The sequence below is a fragment of the Nylanderia fulva genome, unplaced genomic scaffold (genome assembly GCF_048542155.1).
Source record: "Nylanderia fulva isolate GAGA-0341 unplaced genomic scaffold, ASM4854215v1 Scaffold7, whole genome shotgun sequence".
NCBI lineage: Eukaryota > Metazoa > Arthropoda > Insecta > Hymenoptera > Formicidae > Nylanderia > Nylanderia fulva.
Window position 1 is genome coordinate 5,050,786 of NW_028190807.1, and position 26,998 is coordinate 5,077,783.

Consider the following 26,998-nt stretch of genomic DNA (forward strand, 5'->3'; position numbering starts at 1 on the left):
TTCCTTCAAAAACGAAACGACGGACGTCACCGTCGTCTTTGAGAATAAGAATCGCTTGAAAGAGCGGCTACTATGCGAATCGGTGTTCCCACGAAGAAGAGCACCGGATGTAACGGTGGAAACAACGCGCGTGGAAACAACGAGAACGTGACAATGGCTACGTATCGATCGATGCGACAAACGACTCACGCTTATAAGCGTGATCCGCAATTAATTGATTGAACTAGATAAAATTTTGCAAACGCAAAATTGTGCGCGTGCAAATCGATTCGTTGTAAATTATGATCAAATGTAATATATTACGAATATTTTATTGTATATTAATTGTCACACGCTACATCTATGACGTATCGTCAATATTTTTTGACAGATAGCGAAGCAAATTTATTTAACGCGAAACGAATATATTTTATATATATATATATATATATATATATATATATATATATATATATATAGCAATAGCGAGTGAATGTGATTGAAGGGTAAATTGAAAATAGATTGAAAAGTCGTTCGGACACACATCAACTCTCTGTTCTTTCCATTCACCTCAACTTACTTTCCGATCACTATATACTTTCCCCGAGGGAGCTACCTTCCTAAAGCCATATTCGCGGTTGCCACGATACTAATATACGTGTTCGTCGCGACTGCGGTCGACATTTAGTCACCGCGGGACATCTGACGCGCCTAAAATTTCAGTTAAAATTATATGGTACGCAATATTACGCTGAAAAAGACTCTTTAGGCCGAGGTCGAGGTCGGTCGGGTTAGGTCTTGATTAAAGTGCGACATACAATTAATTAATCCCGCCCGGTGCGGTTGAAGCTTTTTTAACGACATGGTTAAGGAAGTAATAACGTTAGGTCGGTCGTTTCAGGATTTTCGCTCAACCCCTAGCGTTAATGGCTCAGGGAAAGAGAGAAGAGGCGAAACGGCAATTAAAAATGTTACCAGCGACGCGACATCGGTCACTTTTTCCGTCGATACGAACCACTTCCAACGTCCTTCTTTCTCGCAAAATTTCGCAGTAATTTCGTCGCGCGGCAACCGCACGAATTATGAGGAATTTATAATTACGGTCTTATCTGCAACTTGAGAAAATTCTGCGAATTAACGAGTACGCGTCTCAAGAGCGTGCTTGCATCTCGCCGTTTCTCTCTGTCTCTCTCGACTATACGTTTCGACTCCTTTCCACCCTTCTCGTTTTACTCGGCCTAGATGAAGTACTTCCCCCAACCTCGATTTCGCGGCCACCCCTCTTCCGTCATGTCGCAACAAGACTGCGTCAGATGTGCGATTCGTCTACGACGTCGTTAACGCGTTCGCTCGAGGGAATTAGAAATATTTTATGCGGATAAGTTGAGAGATCTCGAGAAGACTGAATGGAATTAACATCAAAAACTGATACTCCGGGAATTATTATTTATGAGATAATTAAACGTAATTGTTCTAACGACAGAGGGTATCAGATTAGGGTCGAGTCAGTTTAAAATAATAGCGAATCGGTGAAATAAAAAAAAAAAAAAAAACAAAAAACAAAAAGAAAGAAATTGAAAACTGCTCTATCTCTCTCATCCAATAAGTATAATAAATATAGATATTTCTTAATAGGTACAAAAGACAATTCCATTTGTCAAGATATAAGAAAGCCTTATTCTCTGGAAGCTCAAGTAAATTGGACGTACATTAATAACGAATAAATATAAGAGCACGGCGATTTCAAGTTAAAATCTTGCTACGAGAAAGGCATAATAAGTCTGAATAAAAGTATTGCTCGTTAAAGACGAGGTAGTCGGCGGAATAAATTGAAACGAGTGGTGGTAAATTAGTGAGCGAGTCTTTAATTTAAAACCCGGTTTTGCATTTCCGTTCCGTCGTTACTACAGCAACGTATACTTTCTTCTCTTTATTTTTCATCAGGAAAAGCGAAATTTATAACGAGCTACACAGCTACACGATCTAAAATTTTAAGAAGCTAAGAAGAAAAAAGATATAATTGAATAACATTACTCTACAATAAGATATATCTTGCAATGTTGTAATCGATAGAAATTTGCATTCTCGGACAATCCTAAATCGACGAAGAGCAGAACCTTTTTCTCTTCCATCCAATTTCACTTACTGATCTACAAACCTTCCCGCTTTTACTGCTAGCATTCCTCCTTTCAATCTGTTGTTTCTATCAAAATCCTTTCTTCGTGAAGACATAAAATGAACGATGTCAATTCGTACGATCAAAGATATCGTTTTGTTTAGATATTTTTTTTTTTTTTTTTAAGATAGCGTATAGATTACTTAAATTTTTCTTACAATATTTATCGTAATTCCGAAATTCTATCCACAGAAATAAAATCAAACTTACAATTTATCACGCTAATTGAAATTGTATAAAATAATTCCAAAACTTTTTTCAATGTCTATACTTGTACCGAGACTTCTTATCAAGCATTGCACGCGCAATAACTTCCTGAAAAAAATCTAATTCGCTATTTTTATTTCAATGATAATGAGCGTGATTATGCGTCACGATCGAAGAACGACAAACGACTTTCCCGGAATCGTCTGAACGATGATAGCGCGATTTAGCGCGTCGCGTTCTACCAAACATAGTCGCGGTGTTTATCGCGACTCGGTGTCGCGATTAATAAAGCGTTCCCACGATGGGGCTCGATTTTTCGCGAGGCCCGCTAATTGCCTGTCCGCCGTGTGATTTACAAACAGCAGTAAACACGAACCGCTTGACGGACGGCCGACAAGACAGGCCTGCGCTATCGAGGATAATATCCGCCTGAAGGAGGACTCTCTTGGATGACCCGCGCGTTCGCAACACTTTAGCCAAAGCTAACGAAAAATACCCCTAACTCTTCTACTACCTTGTAATGAGATTATATCCGAAGACAGCTTTCCTACCGCGTTCTAATCACCGGTAAATCATTTTCATCCCGGGTTTTACTTTCACGGATATGTATGTACACTACACGTCACTACGACAACGAGAACTGCTCAATCGGAAATTAAGGTATGACGGAAAAGAAGTTTTGCTTTGGAGTGATCTTATTACTCTAATTTTAAATCTATTGTATAACAATTTTAATTATCGTTAATGATGTGTATTGATTTAAATCTAGGTACACACGCAAATGAATAAAAAAAAATTATTTAAATTTCAAAATTAAAAGTACATTAAAGAGTAATAAGAGTAATAAGGTTACTTCAGACAATTTTTCCACCGCGTTTTAATTAAGATGCAGAAATGAAAGATAATTGAAACAATCTTATTAACTTCCCCGGTAAGAAGGAGCTAGAATTAAGAAAGATAGAAGTATCAAGAAAAATTGTAAAAAAATGTAAGTTTTGTACAAAGAAAGTATTCAATCTTTTAAATCTGTATTATATGTTCCGCGCATTAGTTTCTAGTTCAAATAGCGCAAGTGGGCGCCCACACCTAAAGAAAGGGGAATCCTCGGCGCGCGCGTTGCACTCTTGACCTTTCGAAAGTCTTGTGCAACCGAAACTGCCTCGATCTTGCATCGCGAGGAAAGGAAGAAGGGCGGGATGCGACATTTCAGCGATATTCCGAGGTTACCACGAATACATTCGTTCACCCTCGCGAGTTCGAGACCGCGAACAAATTTCCTCGCCACTGCATAATCATGACGAAGATCAGTCCGAAAGTAAAAGAATATATTTTCTATAAATTTCTACATCATCGCGTTCTAACGAAAGAATTCCTCGAAATTCGAATAAATAATAATTGTAAAAAATGAAATCGTTGCTCTAAACAGGAAATTAAATAATTAATTATCAGTATATAGACTTTCTCAATTATGATCGCAAAATCGCGATGATTTATCGAAGATATATTAATAATATTATTGTAATTAACATTTCAGTTCGAATGATTCAAGGCACGATGCAAGGCACGACTCGAGATATGATCACTATACGGAAAGTACCTTGGTTAAGATACGTGAAATTTACTTCGCACGTGCGCGACTTTCTCTAATTTCGTCAAATCATACATATCACGAGCGAGGAACACGGTTAGGTTATAGAGCTTTCTTTTAAGCAATTTGAAAAGCATCTTTTCAAAGGCAAAAATGATCGCTGCTGCTCTTAATACCGAACGAATCTCGTTACTCATTTACGCAGATCTTGAAAAGGCAGTTCCCATTATTGCGTAGCTTTATCTCTCTCTCTTTCTTTTTTCTCTCCTTTAATTCCCCACTAACCGAGAAAGTTACCAAATCAAGACGGAATGATTAACCGTTGCTTTCGTATCGATGGAACGTGTTTCTTGTTATCGCGCGCACCGAACCAAGTATAGAGATCGCGTGAAACAATAGCGTTCCAATTATCTGCTTTAATTTTACTTTATACAATTTTCAAAGCGGAAAATAATGAAAGAACGATTAAAAAAATACGACTATACGCACTAGAATTAAACAATCATAATCAGGATGGATTAAAATTTCTGTTTTAAACAGCACCTCTTGTGAAACAGAGAACCAGTACATTAGCTTGTTCTTTTTTTATTATATTATAAAATTTTATATATTTTAAAAATTTCTTTCTTTTATCAAATAAATTTTATGCGGCTTAAGTTCCTTTCATTCGCGGCTTTAAAAAATGTGTGCTTTCTTGGATGCAAACGTTAGACATGAAATACTTGTACAAATGTGTTATTTGTCTATCAAGCGACTATGCCGTAAGAGCTCCATTATATCCTTACAATTGTAAATATCGCAAGTACGTTTTACTCTACGAACGATTCTAGCAACGTATCCTTACCGCATATTTCATCCGAATCGATCGAAGGATCTGCCAAGTTCGCTTCTCGCTCTCTATCTTTCGACATATAAGATCAAATGATAAATAATAGCTGAGCAAAGTAAAAGGAGACGGAGAATAGAGAAAAAGCGCGCGATAACTCACACGCCTGATTTATTTGTCCGTTCATAAGCCAGTTAAACGGAAAGAAAGTCTTAGGCAAGAAGTTACGTTGGTTTCCGCTGTACTCTACATATGCAAAAAATGAACCCGAAAATTGACCCTAATCCAACGACATCTAATATCTTATGTATCTGTGCCTGCGATATTTACAATTGTTTAAGAATATGCACACGTACAGTTTATATAAATAATAAATCATGTTACGTTAAATATTAATATTCATCGCATCTGAGAATATTTATCTTTACTATGTGATATCATTACGTAAGATATATAAATGTATATATAATATAATATTTTAAAATACAAATATTAATTCAGAAATTAAAACTGATAGAATTTTGACAAGTATAGCATAAATTTTTAATGCTTTAGACATTTTCGTTCAAAATAAACATAAAAATCGAAACTCTTCTTTAATTTCTACGGCATCATTTGAATTGAATGAAATTATAACGCTTTCTCGATTGTGACTGACAACCTTGTAGGGATTTCTTTTTAACGCCGTTTTTGTCGTCGATGAATAGAATCCGTCGCGTTCGTAGAGACTTGTCTTGACATCGTGACACGTGTCGCGTTTCACAAGTGTTATCAAGGTCGATGGTATGGTATCGAGAGAAACCATTCTTCGGCGCGCATACAAGAGAAACGGAGACAATTCAGGAGCAGAGCCTATGCACTTGTTCCCCACGGACACACGTATGCCCGAGGCGTATTACGGCATATATATATATATACGTATATACATACATATATATACGCGTCATCTAAGATGCCTATTCTCTCGTACGGTAAAAGTAGTTCACGATGCAAATTGTGTCACGTGATCGGCGACACGAATAGGACCGCGCGGTAATTGACTTTAATTGAGTCGCGGCTATGATAAAATCCGCTATAATCGTCGATTTTAATTGGCCAAAGGTCCGTTTTACCGTCCTTCGAGAAGCGAGTTAATCGCGTCCTAAAGAGAAAAAGAAAGAAAACGAAAGAGATGCACAAGGAGAAAGAGGTTGGTGCATAGTAGTAATTAATTTAATTGTTTTTTAAAATTAGCTTTCTCGATGATATCAGAAAAATCTTACTTTAATATGCTCCCTGAATCGCTTCCTGATAATATATATAATTATTATATATTGTATAGGTATATGATAGATGACTGTTTATTAATGAGACGCGTGAGATTTAAATGGAAGCTATTTAATTCATGACACTCGAGTTTTTCATTCGTGATCGATGACTCTCCTTTGTCAATCTACCACTTATAAATATATCTATAAATTGATGATCCCAGTATATATTTTCCTAATTATACGTCTTCGTAATTAAAATAAAATTGGATAAAAAATAAATTTGCAATTTACGCGAAAAATTCATCTAAAAACGTTTCCTGTGCAATTTCTTTAATGCAATTGCATGTTTTGCACGAAAATATCGTTAGCAATCCCGAGATTAATTAGCTCACGTCATAATATGGCACGTTAGTCATTTTCACGTTCTGATAAAATCGAGATCCCTTCGAGTCAGGCACGCACGTGACGTACGGCATTCGTGTTTCGTCTATCAAAGTTAAATTCACGAAACACGGTTGATCTTTTAGATGCCATACGAAAGATCCATTACATTCCCCTGCTACTCGACTATAACAATCGTGGCACGCGAGACGCCGTGTTATTCACGCGATGCACTGCAACGTTGACATTTTCGGAATTCGATTTCTAAGACTGCCAATAATAGCATCGGGGTCCGAGTTCCGTCTCGATACGTAATTGCAATTTAACGTCAAGTAACGCCGATGCATTTCGCACCTCGATTGATTCTCCGAGAACGCGGCAAATTTCGTCGAATATATACTTTAACGCAGTCAAGTATTAAGCATCACAAGGAAAAATAAAAATATTTAAACAAATACTTATTAAACGCGCAATTTACAAATAATGATATATAAAATAGTTAATGTAGACTGTGACGTGTAAAATCACTCGTGTACGAATTTAAGCAATTTCAATCTCCTTTATTAAACTAATCGCACGCAGAAAAAAAATGTAATTAATAAAAAATTCAGGTCATTAGAGTAAATAAACTCTGTACTGATGAAAAGGCGCGAGGCTAAATTATTTGTGGCGACAACACACCTTTATAGCTTAATGTTCACCGCTGAATTAAACTAATAAATAGATAAATATGTATTGTGCAAGGAAGTGACACCGATCACGAGAAACTTCGTCAAGGATGCGGAGAATGTGGGACAAGGGAAACTTCGTACCTTGACTTAAGCCGGGTTTGACACAATGACGCCTATCGATTTAATCGAAAGTCGTAAAATCCTCCAATCGATCTGGTGACACTAATAAGCGTGAAATTCGCTTGGAAGTCAATTCGCCTTCCTGTCCATTTCGCGTTTATATGGCGTCAGGGATCTGTGACTTATGAAAACTTATTTCATCGCTTTATGGGACCGTCGTAAAAACGTATTAACTGGCCAAGTTGGAATCTTTAACTCACAAGCTTAAGATAATATAGATGTGCTAATGTCTAGATTGTAATAAGTGTAAAATAATCAAGAGCGCTAATTATAGACTAAATACGTAATAAATGATATCTGTGACGCGACGATGGACGCCAAGCAAGATAAAACTGACGATTTAATTAAATATCCGCCATATTAATCACCACCTGACTGAAAGCATATCTGAGCCTAGCTGTTACGCCAAGTAACGAAGTCTCACATTTTCTTACTTCGGAGTCTAATCAAGCCGATGAACTGCACTGCAATTTACCATCGCGGCTAGGAACTTCTCATTACACTCCACTCAGAATAATGAAGTGTTACTTGTAATAGCTGGCCGATCTCCTATATTAGAACGGCGTAGCTTATATTTATGGAGAGTAGAAATCGAGCGCGCGATATGATATGCGCATATATGTTCGCGGTTTTGTATCATGACATCGAACATCGCGGACGCGATTAGAAATGCCGTGACATTTAGCACCGCACGCGCGCGCACGAAGGCCGATATTAAGGTATCCTCTCGATTTACGCGAGATTTTCCAGCAAGTAAACTGGAACGAGCGCAAAACACTGGCGGTTGCTTCTCAAATCTCAACTCTCAAACCGCGGCAATACGGTATCTTTCCACGCGCACTGTTGCAATAAACTCGTTGCGATGCGATACGAACATAACAAACAACATGATCTTTTCGAAATGACGAGGTCGAATTGCGGGATTGTTGCGTCACGTTATCTTCTTGAGAAGCCAGCAGGACCAAGACTCATTGCGGAATATTTATTAATTTCTAAAGATAATTTTGTATATTCTACTATTTAGAAAAAAAAATGTGATGCTGCTACTTTATATCAAACTGACAAGAACCATAATCAAACAAAATAAACAAAAAAAAAATCAGATAATATGACGATTCTTTGATAATTTATTCAAAGTCATTTTATAATTCTTAAAATATTTTCGATTATTATATTTCTACTCCTCTGGCACAATAAAAAATTGAAATACGACAGAAGTAAAAAGTTATAGCGTTCCATTAATATTTAAAAATATTTCGTAAAGCGCGCGCTGTGACAGATGCCTGTCCGGAATTATTTAGATCGATGCATATCGGAGCATTTTTCATTTCCGAGGCTTTATAGCGCTCGTATATAGGCGATGTAAAAACGGAGAAACTTTAAAGTTAGCTGCCACGTGGGTTCGTATCGCGAGACCTACATATATCTATCCCGGGTATCCAGATGCAGTCATCTGTCGTTGCGGGGTTGGGCATTTCGCCTGGCTAGTAGAGATTAAAGTAAGCGCACCGGAGCCACCACCGCAGCACCCATAAATATTGAACGTCGCCCGGATTTATGGTCTCGCACCGGAGAACGCCCCGGCTACACGAAGGAGGAAGTTATACGGGGTGTCCGCCTAAAACCGTAGTAGTAGCTAGGTACTCCCAGAGGGTCTCTCTCTCTCTCTCTCGGAGGGCCCTTCGCTCTGCGAAAGACCGGCTAATTAATGTATTGTTTCACCGGCTGCGGTCCGCGCGCCGGAATCTGCATCCGCTGAATATGCAATGTCCACGAGACCCAGGACCTCGCTAAGCTAACCCGCGTTCGTGTGGCTCTATGCATATCTATCGACTTTCCCTCGCGACACAAAAAGGCCGCGGCCCAACCGGATGCGAGATAAGAGGGGCAATAGGCGATTACGGCGGCATCCCCTCGATTTTCGGCTCGGAAACGGTGACCCGAAACGTTTTCTACTTCGCGGAAATTCACCGTGTGTGATATTACTACGCATTATATTTACATATAATTTGAATGGAATATTTTCCATGGAAATATTTTCAAGAACTGTATGCGAAAAAAAAATTACAAGAGATAAAGTTGACGTAAAAAAAAATTGATTTACAACAAGCGAGCTGAGATAATAACTTTGTGGCCTCTCGGCTCTGCGATATGTGCGTGAGATAATAAAAAGAATTCTGTGTGTCATAATGGATGATAAAAAATGTTTTCACCGCCGAGAACATCATTCTCGAAGGATGCTGAAGCGATGGAAACGACGCGCACCATCCTTCTCTCGGTCTTTTGACAACTTCGTGTAGACGTGATTTTGCACGGTCGCATAACGTGATTTACGAGTTTACGCCTTGTGTTAAAGGTCAAAGGCTTGAATTGTTAGCGAGCATGCGCTACCTCGTTCGCACCGATTATCTGAACGGCGATTGGACGGACGCGTTAACATTCCACCGGTAGTTATGCAGTCGTTGCGAAAACAACTCGCTGTTAGGATCTCGAGCTCTCTGAAGAACCACTCTGCGGATCGTAAAAGTTTCCTCCGAGAAGAGACACGATTCTTCAATGACTATAATTTTTACGAAAAATTTGTAAGTCTATAATAAAACACTGACGTGTCTTACAAGAATAAATACGAAGTTTCTTCCGAGAAGTCGTTTCACCGAACGCGATTTTTATGTCAATTTGTAAACTTTAATTGAAGTCTGCGTTGGAATATAATCGCGAAAATCTGCTATAAGAAAATCCACGATTCACGTATAATAAAAATGTATGATAACGATAAAGATAATTCGTGGTTGCAAAATATAAGCTTTAATAGATATATTGTAATGAATCTCTTTGTATGTGTCAATTCTCGCAAAATATATGAAAATAGTGCTACCTATAATTATTTTATTTTTATAAGATTCGTATGCTCCGAAATAATTTATGATAAAATTATAATTTCAAGATTTTGCGGAAGGATTTTAACAAAAAAGAAGTTCCGCTCGTGTGTTCAATTCAAGACGCAAAAGCACACATTCTTGCACAATATTACATCTCCGCGCTATATACGTTCAGTCGAGGCAACAACACTGGATCCGGCCAGGAAGTTAATTACCCGCGGTTGCTATTGTCGAGAGTCTAATGACCATTCTTTTGAAACCCGCGTCGATTCTTCGAAACGCACATAGGCGCGAAACTGAGCACGTGAGGTAGAAGAAAGTTAGACACGAGAGAAGAGCGCAACGTGTAATTGTTGATAATTAATAAGAAAAGAGAAGTTAATCTTGTGCGAATTATTTAATCAAGTAATTCGAGTCAACCTACGAATATAAAAATGACGTGAAAATTCAAGACGATTCGCACACATAATTGTCGCGTTCCGACATAGAAAATGAAGAAGAAGAGAGACCGATCGAAAACGGTATATTAATTACGAAATGTATCGCCTCTCTCTCTTCTTCCTCCTACACGGTTGCGTCTTTCACGCTGTAAGAGCCCCGTGTGTACACAATCGTCGTCCCATCACCGGAGGACCTCGGGCATGTCTGTCACGCATGCGGTTCCTCGTGCATGCTCGCGTAATTTCAGGCCACGTTCGTTCCCCGGCAAGAAGTATAGCACCGCCGGGAAACGCCGATAGAAAATTCTCGACGTGTGCTCTCCGAGGAACGCTCGTATCTTTGAGGTAGAACGAGAGAGAAGAACGTTACGACGTTATAGATTCGCGGGATGACTTGAATTTTTCAATTCGATATATAATTCCACCTTAATTTAAAAATTAAGAAAAATTGTGCATAATAAAAGTCTCCCTAAATAAAAATGATGTCAAAAATATTTAAAGAATTATTAATTGTATTATTCCGCAATTATAAAGTTATGCTGCAGTCATAAATTTTGTGGAAAAAAAAAAAATCCAAATGTGATCTTCGAAAGGCGATTTGAGAATGTCAAATTTCGATTACGTGAATTTTTACGAATATATTATATACGCGACATTTTGAAATAACGCATAATGTATATTTATGGTGTATTAATATTCAGATCTCCGCTTGGACTAAAATTCATGTCTCACAGCGAGCATAAAGGACGATTAACATAAACGAATAATCACGACGTCTCTATGCGTATCTGTAGATTGAAAGTTTCCGTATCTCGTAGAGCTTGTAACAGAGCTTTTATTACGATTACAAATTGCATCGGAAATCATTCCCGGTTCGCGAGAATACTTAATTGAATTTCCTCGTATGTCAATCATATTTGCGTGCAAAAATATAACAGATTCTCGCAACGTACTCCGTCTTGCACGATAAATAATGCAATGATTTTAATGACTACCGCATTTTTTCATCCTCGCGTCCGTCTTCTTTATATATGCAAGTCTTTATGAAGAAAAAAAAATTAACAAACGATACATTTTTTTTTTCTAACGCGACGTAAGGCTCTCCGGTTCAGAACCGGACGCGGATCGCGAATTACGCAACTATCTGCGGCGGCAGGAATTTGCGTTGCACCTGCGAAACGCGAATGTGTAATCAGCGAAATTCTTTCGACCGAATGCGCGAGTGTGCATCCGCGAGAGGAGGATTCGTGTGCGTTCGTGTATGATAATTTTAACATTTCATTTTTAACACTTGACACCGACGTGCCGTTTTTACCACTCGGCCGTAATATAACACACGTCTGTCGATTAGTCGAGAAATCACACGCGCGAGAGATCGCAATAGAATGCAATTAATATGTGATAACAGGACTAATTCGTTGAAATATAAATCACGAATTATGCGACAAAAGTTTACGGTGTAACAAATTCAATGAATAAATGAATAGAATTTTTTTCCTTTCGTTGCAGCATATGGAGAGAAATATTTTTGCAAGTATAAAAAAACAATAGATTTTCACGACTTTGAATTTTTCCGACACGTCCCGTCAATCTTATTATTACATATGACACGTAGAGACGAAATAATATATAGAGTTATGGCATTATATAGAGAGATGCGTATGGCATTTCTATTTATAGAAACTATATGTGACAAATAGGACTGACGTGAAGCGGGTGCGTATTATTCAATGTCGGGTGAAAAAAAAACGCGACACAGGAAAGAGGCGATTCGCAGACCGTGAAAAAAAAGCCGAGGAGCGTAACTGGGGACGACATTGTCAAAAAGCGCCGAGAACGTCTGGCGGAGGGTGATTCTACGGGCGCGTTTTCTAGGTTGGATCAATATATATGGTAATGTATAGTCGGTTATACAGGTAGCGAGGCGACTTAACGTGCAACGTGCTCGTAACTGTATTATGTATGCGCGCGATACGTGACTTCTCTCTCCCACTCTCTCTCTCTCTCTCTCTCTCTCTTTCTCCCTCTATCTTGCACATATAATAAACATGTTACGCGTCGTGGCCTATGGAATATTTATACACGCGTATCGTAGACACGTGCACGTGTATTTATCTATGTAACATTGCCGAGAGAAATTAAGATAAGAATATGTACATATAGTTATGACAGTCCAGCAGGTCTTGTTCGCGAGACGTAGCACTATGTGATAAAGAAAGTTTATTGATATTCTGACGGCCCCCTTTCTTCGAACAATTTTAGACTGCGTACGTTTCCAAAGAAGATGATTAATTATCGCATTCACTGTATGTATGATTCAACGACGCGACAATGAAATATTTATATCCCCATTCTCTGCGTTAGTATACAATCGATACGAAATATAATCAAACTCTCATTCAGCGATTCAGCTCATGTCAGCTAAAATCATGTATACGCAGTAAGCACATTATACGCAGCACGTAATGTGTGTGTGTGTGTGTGTGTGTGTGTGTGTGTGTGTGTGCAAATGCGGGTTTATCGACTCGTTTCGATTCCCAAAGTTCATCGGAAAGTTAATTAACCCATCGAATTCGTGTCTGATCTCGAGTGAAAAAAAAACAGCTCCTGATCGAAATACTGAATGCGGTTTTTTTTTTCTTTTTTCGTTCGTTTAAGTCAACGTATAATGACGACACGATTGCTTAATTCGATTAATTTTGACCCCAAAAGGCGAAATTTCCGGGATATGTGTTAACGCGCGTCGATGCACCCGTAATGAGCTATAAAAAGACACAAATGTCTTTGTGATATATATTAAATAAATTTTAATGGTTTATAATAAAATATCAACAAATATTCACGTATATAAAGTTTTCTAAACAAAATTATATGCACTAATAATATATTACAATAATAAACATTTTTTTTTCCAAATGTATTGTATATAAATAATTTGATAGGTATATGTATATGTATGTATAATTAAAATATCTTCAAATATCTTTTTCGAATTTCTTTACAAACTTTTACGATTACCAATATAAAAAAATTGAAAAAAATGTTACCTCGAAAACTCCCGCGTGCATTTGCTATTTTTGGCTTTTTAATATCTCGAAACTGATATCGCCAAACTTTTTAAGAGGCCACGAAGACATAAAAAGTTCCTGACTGAGTCGGTCAATAAAAAGAAATAAGTGTCGCCTACGATACGCGATCGCACGTATATGCCGCAACGTTTTATACACGGATCTCTCTACAGGAACGACATTCCCCTGGACTGGAAAATGAAATTCGAAACGCGTGTCTCCGACTCGTCCATAAGTACGAGAAGCGTGACAGCTACTTTTGGATTCGCGACGTCACGAAAATAAATCCGTCCTTCTTGCGCTCGCGCGCTTGCGGCCGCTTTCCCGCTTTACGGGCTTTTGTGGTGTTAATGGCCAACACCACGAGGAGAAATTGCACCGGGACATCTTTACGATCCAAGAGGCTGGGTGCGCGCGAGGCTCTCAAGATCAACGACACGAGCGCAGACGCGCCGACACACATTACCAGATTTAATTAAAGTGCCCCGATGTATATTTATCAGCCCACCCTCCTCCTTCCCTCATCCCTCCCTCGGAGGTAATACAATCTGTTTAAGAAAATTCCTCCGCGTTTTCTTCGGCTAAACGCACGTCAGCGGGATATTACGGTATAAAAAACCAAAGCAATCGTGTCACAGAAGTATTTTTCGGGTAACAACCTCTTCATGCAACGAAAATAAATTATAAAAAGATAAATATTAAATAACAAATGTTATTAAAAAATGCATTCTATTTGGATATTTCCGCGATTTAATGAGAAGGATGAGAAAATAATTTATAGACTGTTGATATTATCTGTGTGCATCGACTATATCTGCAAGTCAAAGTCCGCACTCTTTGGACAGGTTTGCCGGCTGGATTCGCGAGCAAAAAAAAATTGCGCGTGGCTCGTGAGATTTCTGGAGATGTTTATTGCGCTAAAGTCAAAAACAGGATTTTCGCCACAAAATACAGGTTGCCGAGAGACCTTCCCTCCCCGATATGGTGATTACGATGAAGAAAGCGGAAGTGAACGTCGGCGAAGGAGGGCCGCGATTGCCCATCGTCGTCGCGCCAGGAAGTCGCGCACACCTCTCTTGCGCGCAGACGCGTTACGTAACTGCGAATTTTAATTGAATCCGCGGCGATTCTCCTCTACCTCTAGACGATCATCGTCTGGCAATATAAACGTAACGCGGGAATATATCTATGTACACGAGGGAGAAAGGGAAGAAGAAGGATTAACAACTAGTTTTCACTCACCATGTAGCTGCGCGAGCGACTGCAGAGTGTTGGCGGCGTTACAGTTGATGAATCCTGAAACAGAAGTAGAGGATTCTTCGTTAGAAAAATAATCTCACTATTAAACGGAGTGATTATATATGGTGAATGACGTTAAAAATTAAATTAACCGTGATAGATGTGACTTAATACTCGCATAAGATATTACGACAAGGCGTATGATTGAAGATTAAGATATATAATTTAATTTTCTCGGTCTCTTGTGTGTGTGCATCACACTGCATTTGATCATATTTATTATATGTTACTAGAGCAGGTAATGACTTTTCAATTTATTTCTAAAACTCAGACGTATATAAATAATGACGTATTATGCAATCGAGAGATCCCAAGGTGTGTTAATTTATTCGTGATGCTTTTCATAAAATATAATACGGTATATAATACTGTTTATAAACCGAGTATCTGCGAACCGTGCTGTGCAACAGTGAAAATGGTGTGCGTTGTAAAAATGAAAATGTATCTGGAAATTAATTTCCCGCGTATATATGTACGTAAAAATTTACGGATGTATTCATGGAAAATAACACGACGCTGAGCTTTCATCTCCTATCAGAAATTGCAAGATATATAGTGTTATACAGTTAGTAATAGCCATATATCCGCATATGATGAACCGTAATTAAGCTGCAAAATGACATACGGCTATCTGACAATTTATCGGGGAAATTGATTAATTGATTCGTCGTGTTATCGCGCGTATTGTTATTACCTCGAACGCAGGAAATATTATAGTCAGAAGAATCGGCTGATTCGATGTCGCCCCTCCCGTATTGTTCCGACACTCACACTCATATTCATTGCTATCGAAATTCGGGGAAAATAAAAATAAATACGAAAGACCCGCGCGTTGCTTTGCGAGAAATTTTACGGAAACACGCAGACAGTCGCGCCTAAACAATATGCGAGGTCTCACGCACACTTGCGTGTATCTTGCAACTCAATACCGTGTACACATGTAAACCTTTCGTCGAATATTCCCATGACATAAAATAACCTTTGGACCCCTAAGACCGGTCGGGCCCCTCACACGAACTCGCTCGCACCCGTGATGGAACATTGTGATTTAAGGAATGTCGAAACGTAAAGTCGCGGCGCCAAATTTCCGGTCTCTCCGACGACCTTCCGCTTTCCTCGGCGAATCTATCGCGACTGAGACTTGAATTTTTAATATTATATATTACCGTAAATTTGTTTCTGTCTCGTTTCGAGTCGATGATGAAAGCGCGATGTCACGTGGCGACTTTCACGTTAATTAGCACATATTTTATTCGTGAAGGAGGAGGAACTGCGACCGGTAATAATTGTTGTCAAACGACTTTATTAAACATGCTAAATAGCTTGTCGGTTCGAGAATTTTTTCGAGTGTATATATATATATATATATAGAAACGTTTTTGTGCAGGGTCCTTGAAACTTTTATAGGTCAATAAATAATCAAGGATCATTGTAATTTAACACACCTATCAAATAAATGTTTCGTTCAACTTATGATATATTTATGACAAGTGTTACACTTGTCGAATGCCAAATAATATATTATAAAAATATCAGAGTAATCTGTCAAATATAAAACTGTCAGATTTTCACAAACTTGCAAACTCATCGCTCATCGAAATAGTTATTCAACGCGTTCGATGGGTTTCCCTTTTAAAGCGTCGAAATAAAAATTTTGACCAAGAAGGTACAGTTCCTGTTTGTGTGGCACACGCGATAAGATTAGCCTGATCCGCGAAACGTGGGATTTATCGATGTATACGCGAGGAAATGTCTCGCGACCGCGTAACAACCAAGAATTACAATTACAGATTAGACGAACGGGGTGGTGGAATATAATCGCGATAAACGGCGCGATTCTAGGAAGTGTCTGCGATACGTTTCGCAATCCGTGCATGTCATCGACGTGCCCTCACCCTAATCATCTTTCGACCAGTATATAAATAACGAACGAGCCGGCTTTACGGCAAAGAGCGCGCGTTATCCCATCTTTGAGGATCTAGTCACGCAAACGTCGATATATACATACAATGTAACCTTTCCTGCAATTATCCCCCTGTTTAAAGCATATTCGCGATTGCTCAATTGGCAGGAACGACGCCCGGGGGAAAGGGAAAACGTTGGAAAACCGGTTAGTCGATTTCCTGATTAGAATAGCTCTTCTGGAACACGGTATTTTATTTTCCAAGATCGTCGCGAAAACTCAATCGTATGAAATTAAACAAGAGTCTTGAGTTTCTCTGACAAATTTCTCGAAAAGCGATCGATTGGAATAAATATCTATACCCGTATCTTTGTACGTGATTTGAGGTCAACGTGGAAAACTTTCGACGAGTCGAATCATGTTACTGATTTATTTGACTTTACATGTTTCGCAAACATGGCCCTTTCTTCAAGTATTAAAAAGAGATCTGATAATTACAAACCATATAGCAGAGAATAAAAAAAATGCAGATATGCGATTTTTATTATATCTAGAAATCTAAGAGATGATATTCCCGAGACATTCATTAGAATATAAATGAATTGTATGGCAATAAAAGTCAATTTCGCAAAAATTTCTCGTATCTTCTCTCAATGGATCGATATATCCTAATGACTCGAAGCTAAACGAGAATGAACTGTAGCATCATAATTTGAATTCTAAGATTGCGTGTCGCACTATGACAACTATGCTGCACCGAGCGCGTGCTCGGCAGTGTATTCTTCTGCAGGCCATGGCATCGTGACTAATTTTCTACACCGTTACAATAATAGCAAGCGCAAGCGCAAAAACATTTTCCGTGCGGCCGGTCGATGAACTTACGCATGGCAAATAAAGCAGTGATACCATTCCACGTCGCGTGCGCTACGGAAACTTTCAGGAAAATCGTTCTTAACAAGATTATCGAAACGTCAATCATCTTTTATTTACAAGATTGCAGGGATATGCGTGATCTGAGTACGGCTTTAAAAAAATATAGATGAATAACAAGATTTTATCAACGCACGCTCTTTGATTTATTTATTCCTCTAACTGGTTTCTATAATTAAAATGTCAAACATATATAGCTTAAATATAATCTTAATTTTTAATATATGTAATAGAAATGTTTGAACGTAGGGTTGCGAAATAATACAAGACGTAATCAAATTTTTCTCGAGAGAAAGTCGAGCTCTATCACATTTATCAGCCAATGAAATCGAAAGGTATGTGTATTGTATGTAGATATCCCGAGTGTCGACAATAAATATTGATTGTCTGAGAGTCGTTTAATAAAGAGACCTGTCAACGATCGCGTGTTTGATGACAGAAGAGGAAGGGGGAAGAAAAGGGCAGGGCGCGGAAAACTTCGTTTTCACATTTTGCGAAATCGCGTCGCTCTTTAAAGGTTGATTCACCGCCGAAGAAGAAAAAAGTTAGCGTACTCGTGCCAGCAATAACATTATGCTTAGTCAATTTGCTCCATAGATTTTACTTTCACGGTACATCTATACCTGTATCGATCGCTATTATCGGCGACTAGATCAGCACGTGCGCGCGTAAACTCGTTTATGCGGTACCAGCTATAGAAAAAAGTAATCGGGAAATTGAAACCGAGTCTTAACGGAATCACTACGCAAAGTTGTCATTAAGGTATCAAGAACTCTCATTTTTAACGACACTTGCTATTTATTTTTTCAATTTATTTTTAATAACTATTATTATACACATGCTTTTTTTTCTCGAATGCGAAAAGCGATAAATGTTTCATTAAAATAATTATCATTATACCTAAAAACTATAATTAATATATTTAGATATAATAATATTATTTTCCTCAATAGCTATCGCGATTATACGCGGAAAAGGAAGAAATGTGTACATTCGTTATCAAAAAAAGCGCAGGATAACGAACGAGATGATAAAAGGCGAGAAAGGAATATTAATGAAACTTTATGAGACGGTAAACTTTTTCGTATAAGCTGTAAATTTCAAACGCGAAGAAATTAATTGTTAATCCGCAATCAGCGGACGCGCGTATCTTAAAATACGCTTAATTGCGAAGTCTCCTGAAGAATCCGGTTGACGAGAGCCTCGGTAAGCGTTGACAACGAACGCGCGTTGTGTGGCCATGCGGAAAAAAGCCGACGATGTTGTCTCGCGTGGACGGCAGGGCTTGGCTACCTCCGGTTACATCGTCACTCTTGCGATAGCGAGCTACCTTATCTCGTCGCGGGTTCACCGATAACCGTACTTGCGTTCGCACATCGCTCTATGCATGCGCGTAAAAGTAAAAAATACTAGTGGTATTCAACGTCTTTCCCGTATCATCGTATATCTTATCTTTCAGATAATCATAGAGGATCATTTTTCAGTTCAGTGTTGAATGAAAACGTCGGTCTCCAAAAATGGAATAAAGGCATTTTTAAGATAACATCTTGTATATTTTTTGTAAATCTCATGTGCAAATAATATATGTATATATATATATAATAAATTAATTCATTTATTTACTTTAATGGATATTATATTTATTTAATAATAATTATAATAAATTATTATTAAATAAATATAATATCCATTATAATTATTTACCTATATAGAAATAGTAAATAAATATAAAATAAAATATTTATTTATTAATTTATGCTCTAATATTAATTTATTAATATTTCCCGTTATATCGATGCGACAATCAAATATTACAGATATTTGCATTATCGGGATAAACAATGATTAACCAGCTAACCTGACGCAGAATAAACGAAGGTATCAATATCGCTCGTTAAATTTCAGCATACCTGACGCGATCGCGTGATTGTGCTGAATATCGAAAATGACAGGCATTTACGGGAGAGATGGGCGCTCCCCTGTTTGTGACATACACCGCGATTGATTCCTTCGACGCGTGCAAAAGGATAGCGTTTTCGCCGCAATATCGTTGCGCAACGTTCTATCGCAGGTCTTTGTCCATAATACGCCCTGTAATATGTCCCTGTCGCATCGAAAACAGCCATCAGCATATGGTGTTGTGAAGAGAGAATATAAAAAAAATGCAAGGAAAAATAGAAGCGTATAGCTTTCTCCCGAACGCCGACGCTCTGAAATGGGACATGTGAAATCTAATGATTGAGGTTCGATTCGATGCGATTATGTGCCCACGTGCATCCAAGTACGATCGATTACTCCTACAAGGTATGAGAGGATCCTATACTCGAACAATTCGAATTATGTAAACACTTCGAGATCGGAGATTGTCAGAGTGTTATATACGATATACATTAATTGTTCTATTGTCTTCCATCAATGTTCAGGGGCAACAAGAGCGATTGAAAACTGCGCGATGATGTGTCACATAAATTATCTTTATTATATATCTAACGAAAAAATTTCCTTAAAATATTATTAACGTTATTATGAGTGTTAGCAATATTACGAGAGTAATCTCTCGAGTATTACGCGAAGTGTGCTCTTGCTTAAAGATCTCAGGGATGTGGATATTACAAAGGACATGCTGCGATTATCTCATGAACGCTATAGCAAAAGCATATATGTGTATGCAAGCAGTTACATTAATATATCTCAAAAGGATATACTATTCCCCAGATATATCCCGTGCTTACGTGAGATATCTCGCAGATATTATCATTTCCCAGAGAGATATCTTGACGAAATCTTACAGATTTCCTCTGGCTACGTTGGGAATCTCGCAATTCTGGCAAAAAAAGCGATATTGAGGTTCTCCTGGTAGTAACTTTTTTGCAAAGATTTTTTTTCGTAACTTTCTAACTTTCCTAATAGGAATAAGGTGATACGTATTTGAATCAGAGGATTAATGTAAAAACAATATATCTTATTAAAAAATTTTTATTGCAAAAATTTACTATGAATAAAGTGAATCCTTATCTAGCCAACTTCCTCAATTATACAACGCGGGAAACTAGTGCGCATATATTTGTGTATATTTATCATAATCGATGTCTCGTAACTTTCACGCTGACACGTGCATAACGAGTCTCTGACAAGAAATCGCTAAGTAAATTCATTTGCAGAAAGCGATAATATTTTCTTTCCTTTCCCTTTTCTTCGCGCACAAAAGTTCCAGACCCTTATCTGCTGATAAATATTTATCCCGTGATAATAATGAAAGTAATATATATACGTCTCATCGCGCTCTCTCACGACGTTTACGGAATATATCATCGAGCATCGAACTCAAGCGATGTAGTCCAGTTCCTCAATAGCTCGCGGAAGGTACTCCACACGCATAATGTATATATATATGTACACATATCTGTCGAGACCACCGAGCAATCTCTCGACAAAATTGCGTCATATCTTAAACAACTTTCAATTGCGTAAATTAATACGCGTTAGCATCTGCCTAATTATCTGAAGTACCGAAAGTGAAGAAGCACAGGCGTGGAAGAGAGCTACAGTTGTTCTCGCTACAGGGATACGCGTTTACGAAATATGCAAAAATCGTGCAATACGAGCGAAACGAGCGAACTCTCGTGCGAAGATGTACAATTGTGTGACGACATGTGTCTTCCTACCTCTCTTTCCCTCTCCGTCTTTGCGTGTGCGCGTGGCAGGATGATTTCAGAAATTATACATATATATATATACCCTTGTCCGTTCCCTGCAATTTCATCAGGATGAAAGCGTTATTAATTATTATCGATTCGCTCTTGGAATCGATCAGACTGTCAATCCAGCAAATAGCCGAGTTTTTTCTGTCTTTCTCAATTTGTCGCGTTTTTTCTTTCCTTTCAACCCTTCACCTATCACCGAGAATATAATAAAATTCTCGTTCGCATCGAAAGCCTATCCGAAAGTCTCCTCAATTCGAGACGTGTGTGTCGATACGAACAAATCTCCGAATGTTCGCAGATAGCAAACGATAAAGGACGAACGAGATCCCGAGTGCAATGAGCTTTTCGATGCGTTATCTCCAGGACGATGCCCTTTGCAGGGGATCTCGGCGACGAAATGAACGGAGATACACGTAGCATGAGTCTATGACTCACTTTCCCCCTCGTTCAAGGGAAAAATAGCCCGAACCGCGACACCATGACGACTTGACTTTTTGCCAAACGGTCCTTTTGTCCCCACATCGTCTGTTTGGATAAAATTTCCGAACGCTTTCTTCTTCGATGTTTAAAAATCTTTACAGATTCATTCTCCTCGCGCTCGATTGGTCGTCGAGAACACAGCGACTCCGAAATTACTACGCAAGAGACTTGGACTTGTTTGCGTTGTTCATCTCTTATAAACAAAGAGGGAGTAATAAATACACGTGGAGTTGTGAATCATTCGAGGAAAGTTATATAAAATTCGATGCAAATTAAAATATATCTCAAGAACTGTCTCCCTCGGGTATTAAATTGTATTTATCAACGACAAACAAATATTTATAAGTTTTGATACTTTTATTATTCATCGCGACACGGCAAATACGATATAATTAGAATTGGATTACAGCAATTGGTAGATAACTGCTTTTAATTTTTGAGCTTGCTAACAGCTTCGATCTAAAAAAAATTACATAGTAAATAATTTTATCGAAAAATCATTTTATTCGAGCGAGTCTTACTTTGCTAAACTTGGTAACGAAATAAAAAGAAAACGAAAGAAAGCACGATCGTGTCTCCCGAAATCTCGATTTTCATGTGGAATGTGTTGAAACCCCGATTTAATGAGAGGCAACTAATGGCCTAATCTTTGGCAATCTTCGACAATGAGCAAGATTATCCCGTCGCAAATAAATACTAAGCCTGTATAAGATCTTCGCGTCAGGATTCACCTAGAATCACGATCGTGAGACGCTTTCGAACGCGGAAGCTCGATCGACGAACAACGATGCTATAAGATCACGTTCAGGATCACAGCTGGTCTGTTTCACGGTTTTAAACGAGTTATTAAATTTATGTGATTTACACGATTCTGACTAAAAATTGTAAAACATCACTAATAAATAATATGATATACAATATAATATAACAGAAATATATTAAATGTACGTTTGAAATTTTTAATATAAAATATTTCTTCATGATAAATTTCTTAATTTTTTCCCATATTTTTTCGCGCCTCTAAATTTACACTGGCAATTTTATATTATTTTACAATTTAATTTTTTGCACTAATCTCGATATCGTGTTTCATCTTCATTCGACTACCGGGAAACGACTGGGAACAAGGAGCCGTCAGATTCTCCGCGGATTTACGAGCCTCTTACGTACATCGATCTATGATGCGCGCCAGATGTAAACTAGCGGTACGTAAACGCCGCGCTTGTCTTAAACGCGAATCACGGTTCCCGATCGCGGATTCGAGCCATTACCTGGACGATGCAGAGTTATCGAATTTTTTCACACTTGCCACTCACAGCTGTACACACTATTTAATCGTCTGCGCCGACAAACAAGGCACCGTTGCTCAATAAATGGACGCGAGAATCCTCGTTGCAACAAGCAAAATGCGCGTTTCACGAAATACTCGAACATGTCCGATTTGACACATCGATGACTGACGATAAATTCGCTCATTAGCGCGCTGCAGCGATTACCAGCTGTTAGCCATAGAGTGTAATTTATTCCTTGTTTGTATATAACAGTAGAGTCGCTTAACAAGCATACTATAAATCATATGTTCATCGTATAATTCTTTGTTATAAACAACACAATAAGAAATTTAATGTTAGCACATATTTAAAGATTTTATTTATATATATATATATATATATATATATATATATATATAATTTTTATGATATAAATGTCGATGTACTGATATATAAAATAAATCGATATATAGCTTTCTATTCTACAATATCTCCCATCTTTGGAATATATGGTGAAACCTATTCCTCCGTTCGTCAATTTCTCTCGTTGGTCGCAAATAAAGTTCTCCGTGAGACAATACGGATCGTTTATGCATCACTTTCGAAAACTCATGCATATCTCAGTCGCGGTATATCGCCTATGGCGTTAACGTTAAGAGTCATCACGCCAATCACGGGTGTCACGCTCTCCTGTCTATCCGTTTACCAATTGTATCTTTTATTCATATGACGAATTATTGCCATTGCACGCACACGCACATCCGAGATGAGAAAACTACTTTTACTACTTTTTCTCTTTTCCATCCTTCGCTATTGCCGTTTTTTAACCATTTTCTCACCGATTTATTCTTGTTTATTATTAATTATCTATTTCGGCCTTAAGTTTTCGTTTATTTATTATATTTATCGTCGTGTTTCAAGTTTCTATCGATATCTAGAGGGAAATCCGGAAAGCAATTATTCATCTCTCTCTTCGATATAATAAATTAATTTCTCTCTAGTTCTACCTTTCTTTCTTCGTCGGCAACTTATATCGTGAGAACTCGACTACGTCGCTCGACGGTTCAAGTACCGCGACCTTAAATCCGACTTCCGCGAATGAATACTCATATCTCGGTTTCGTCTACCGTCATCGTATTCGGGGATAAGCTCCGTCTTTCCAGTATTCTGTGAGAAATATTCTCTCGTCGTATACTCAGAGATTATGCCTCCGATAAACAGCAGCAGATTGGTCGTTCATACATATAAGAACGCGCTATCATATAAGTTCGCGATCAAAAATTGGCGTGCGAGTTATCTGACGTTATCTTTCGATTGCGCGTTTTAATAAAAAAAAGAAGAGTCAGTTTCGGATGCAAATATTGATTTTCTTCAAAATGGCTTTCAAGTTAAGCTCAAATGAGCACCGATGTATTCGCTCAAAAAATGATAGATGCTACGATGAAAAAAAAAAGAAAAAAATGCGCAACATTCCGCTGTCATTATCCAGTGGGCCATTCGTTCCGATACTTTGTAGCAATCGTCGATCGCGCCCGCAGGAATGTCGTTAACGCAACGTTTGACATTTCTCGAATGAGCGTGGAAAGCGACGTTTATTTCATCGCGTTGCGCTAAGAATCGCCGTAGAAAAAAAGAGCCGGATCACAGAGTGTGTTTACTCGTGTACCGCGGCATGTCGCCAAGTATTTCCCGTAATCGAAGCTGATTAAAAATTGTAATTCTCACGGAAAGTTACTCGCGAGCGAGCCAAGAAGCGTCAACGACGATGTAACCAGATAAGAGCCGAACGTCGTTACATTATGTGTAAATCAGCCAGTTCTTTGCACGAATGTAAGCACTAGAGTTCCCTAAGACACAAGACAAGACAATATTCGCGAAAATATTGTATTGGTTTCGAAAATTTTAATCTTGTCTTGGTATTGAGCGGATTTTTGTACCAAAGATCTTGTCTTGTCTTGGTTTTTATTAACAATTTTTATCTACATTAATATGTATTAATTCGTGGGTGAAATCTTTAATGTTAAAAATTTGCAGTTTTTATTTGTAAGTGTTATATTTCTTTTAGACATTATTTTATTTAAAAGAATATTAAGGATATTAATTTCATAATAAAAGATATAATTAACATTATAAGAAAAGAATATTAAAAATATTAATATTTTTTAGCTATATATTTGCGTAAAATGTTATACTGATTATTACTGTATTAATTTCTGTTTCTAAATTTATCAACATATAAATGTTTTTATTTTCTAACAATAAGTACAATTTTTTGTTTTTCTCGCCCATTTCCACATTTTTTGTAATTAGGATCTCCGTTCGGAGATTGGGAACAATTAAGTAACTTTTTTTAAAAACCGCAAGACTTCTTGACAAGATCAAGAATCTTGATAATTTTATCTTGGTATTGTCTTGACAATTAAATTAAAATCTGTCTTGATCTTGTCTCGAATTTCGACAATCAAGACAAGACCAAGATTAGTTTTGGTATTTCGTGCATCCCTAGTAAGCACGAATCGCGCGCTTTAATTATTGTCATTCGCGATATGGATTGTGATTTCGAGAGTAATTAACGTGTGTATTGTGCATGTTCTCGACTTAAATAAATACTTTCTGGAAGTGTGATGAGAAATAAATAAGACAAAATAACGAGGAAAAAAAAATTAAATTACAAACCGATTACGTTTCTCGATAAACAAAGCTACAGAAGGAAATGGCGTCAGAAATGTATCTGCGTCTCTTATCAGCGAGTGTTTGTACATTAGTGTGACAAAGTATTAGTCACTGTTGTCGGGACGATGTAAAATTGTCAACAGTAAAACCTTTAAAAGTCATGAAGTACTAAATTCCTCTTCCGAAATATACTTTGAACGATCTATAATTTGCGACAAAACTCAAAATGAATTTATTTATATGCAGATTTTATATCCGCATATTTTATGTTCTGTACGTGTGTCTATATTACTTTCCTTGTGTTTGTAAATTTTTATTAAAAAATAAAACTATAATACATGAAATTATAAATAAAATTCTGTCCCGAATTTTATCGCAAATTATAGAGACTCTAACGTGCGATTTAATAACACGGTATTTTTTTATATTAAAAAAAGTGACTGGCAAGTATAATTACAAAAAATGTGAGCGTTTATTAGCGGTTTACAACGATAAATTCGTTACAAAGTAGGGCAATATTTCGAATGATTAATGCACGCCACGACACCTATTATTACGTGAATCGATATTGGAATTCAACCTCGATGCGTCGCATTCGAAATTAACGAAATGTCAAACGGCCAGATCGGTTATTCTCGTCACCGACTCGGGTCGGACAAGGTAACCACCACGTGCGGTAATCGAGAGCACTTCGCAATGACGAGATGAGACAGGTAGAGAGGCAGACACAGGCAAATCGCCGAGAGGAATTTCTCTCGTCGAGAGATATCCGCGGAGATCGGACAAACGCGTCGGAAATGAGTCGAAGGCACGTGGCCTTCTATAGAGAAATGCAGATGAAACGCAGAATGTTAAAAGGGACGATGACACGCGAGAGTCAGGAGAGACGGAAGGATTCCGCGCGCGAGATCCTCGCGAGATGGGCTTCTCCGGAGGCACGAATCGCAAGCGAGAGCACCGTAAACTGTCACGATGACAAACGAAGGCCGACATGTGCTTGAAAGCAGCGCGCGTTCTAAGCGCGATAATAGCGCACTCGCGCCGAGTAACGACAGATGCTAGCCGAGAAGAGCCCGCGGGCTTCCTATGCGAG

The 26,998-nt window shown here is 38.0% G+C and overlaps 1 protein-coding gene across 1 annotated transcript in view; it reads right to left on the minus strand.

Annotated features, from left to right (window-relative positions):
• orb2 (cytoplasmic polyadenylation element-binding protein orb2) overlaps window positions 1-26,998 on the minus strand; it is a 149,398-nt gene that overhangs the window by 51,539 nt on the left and 70,861 nt on the right. The window contains exon 3 of the mRNA XM_029307117.2: window positions 14,888-14,941. Coding sequence (XP_029162950.2) covers window positions 14,888-14,941 — 54 coding nt within the window. The remainder of the gene's footprint in view (window positions 1-14,887; window positions 14,942-26,998) is intronic.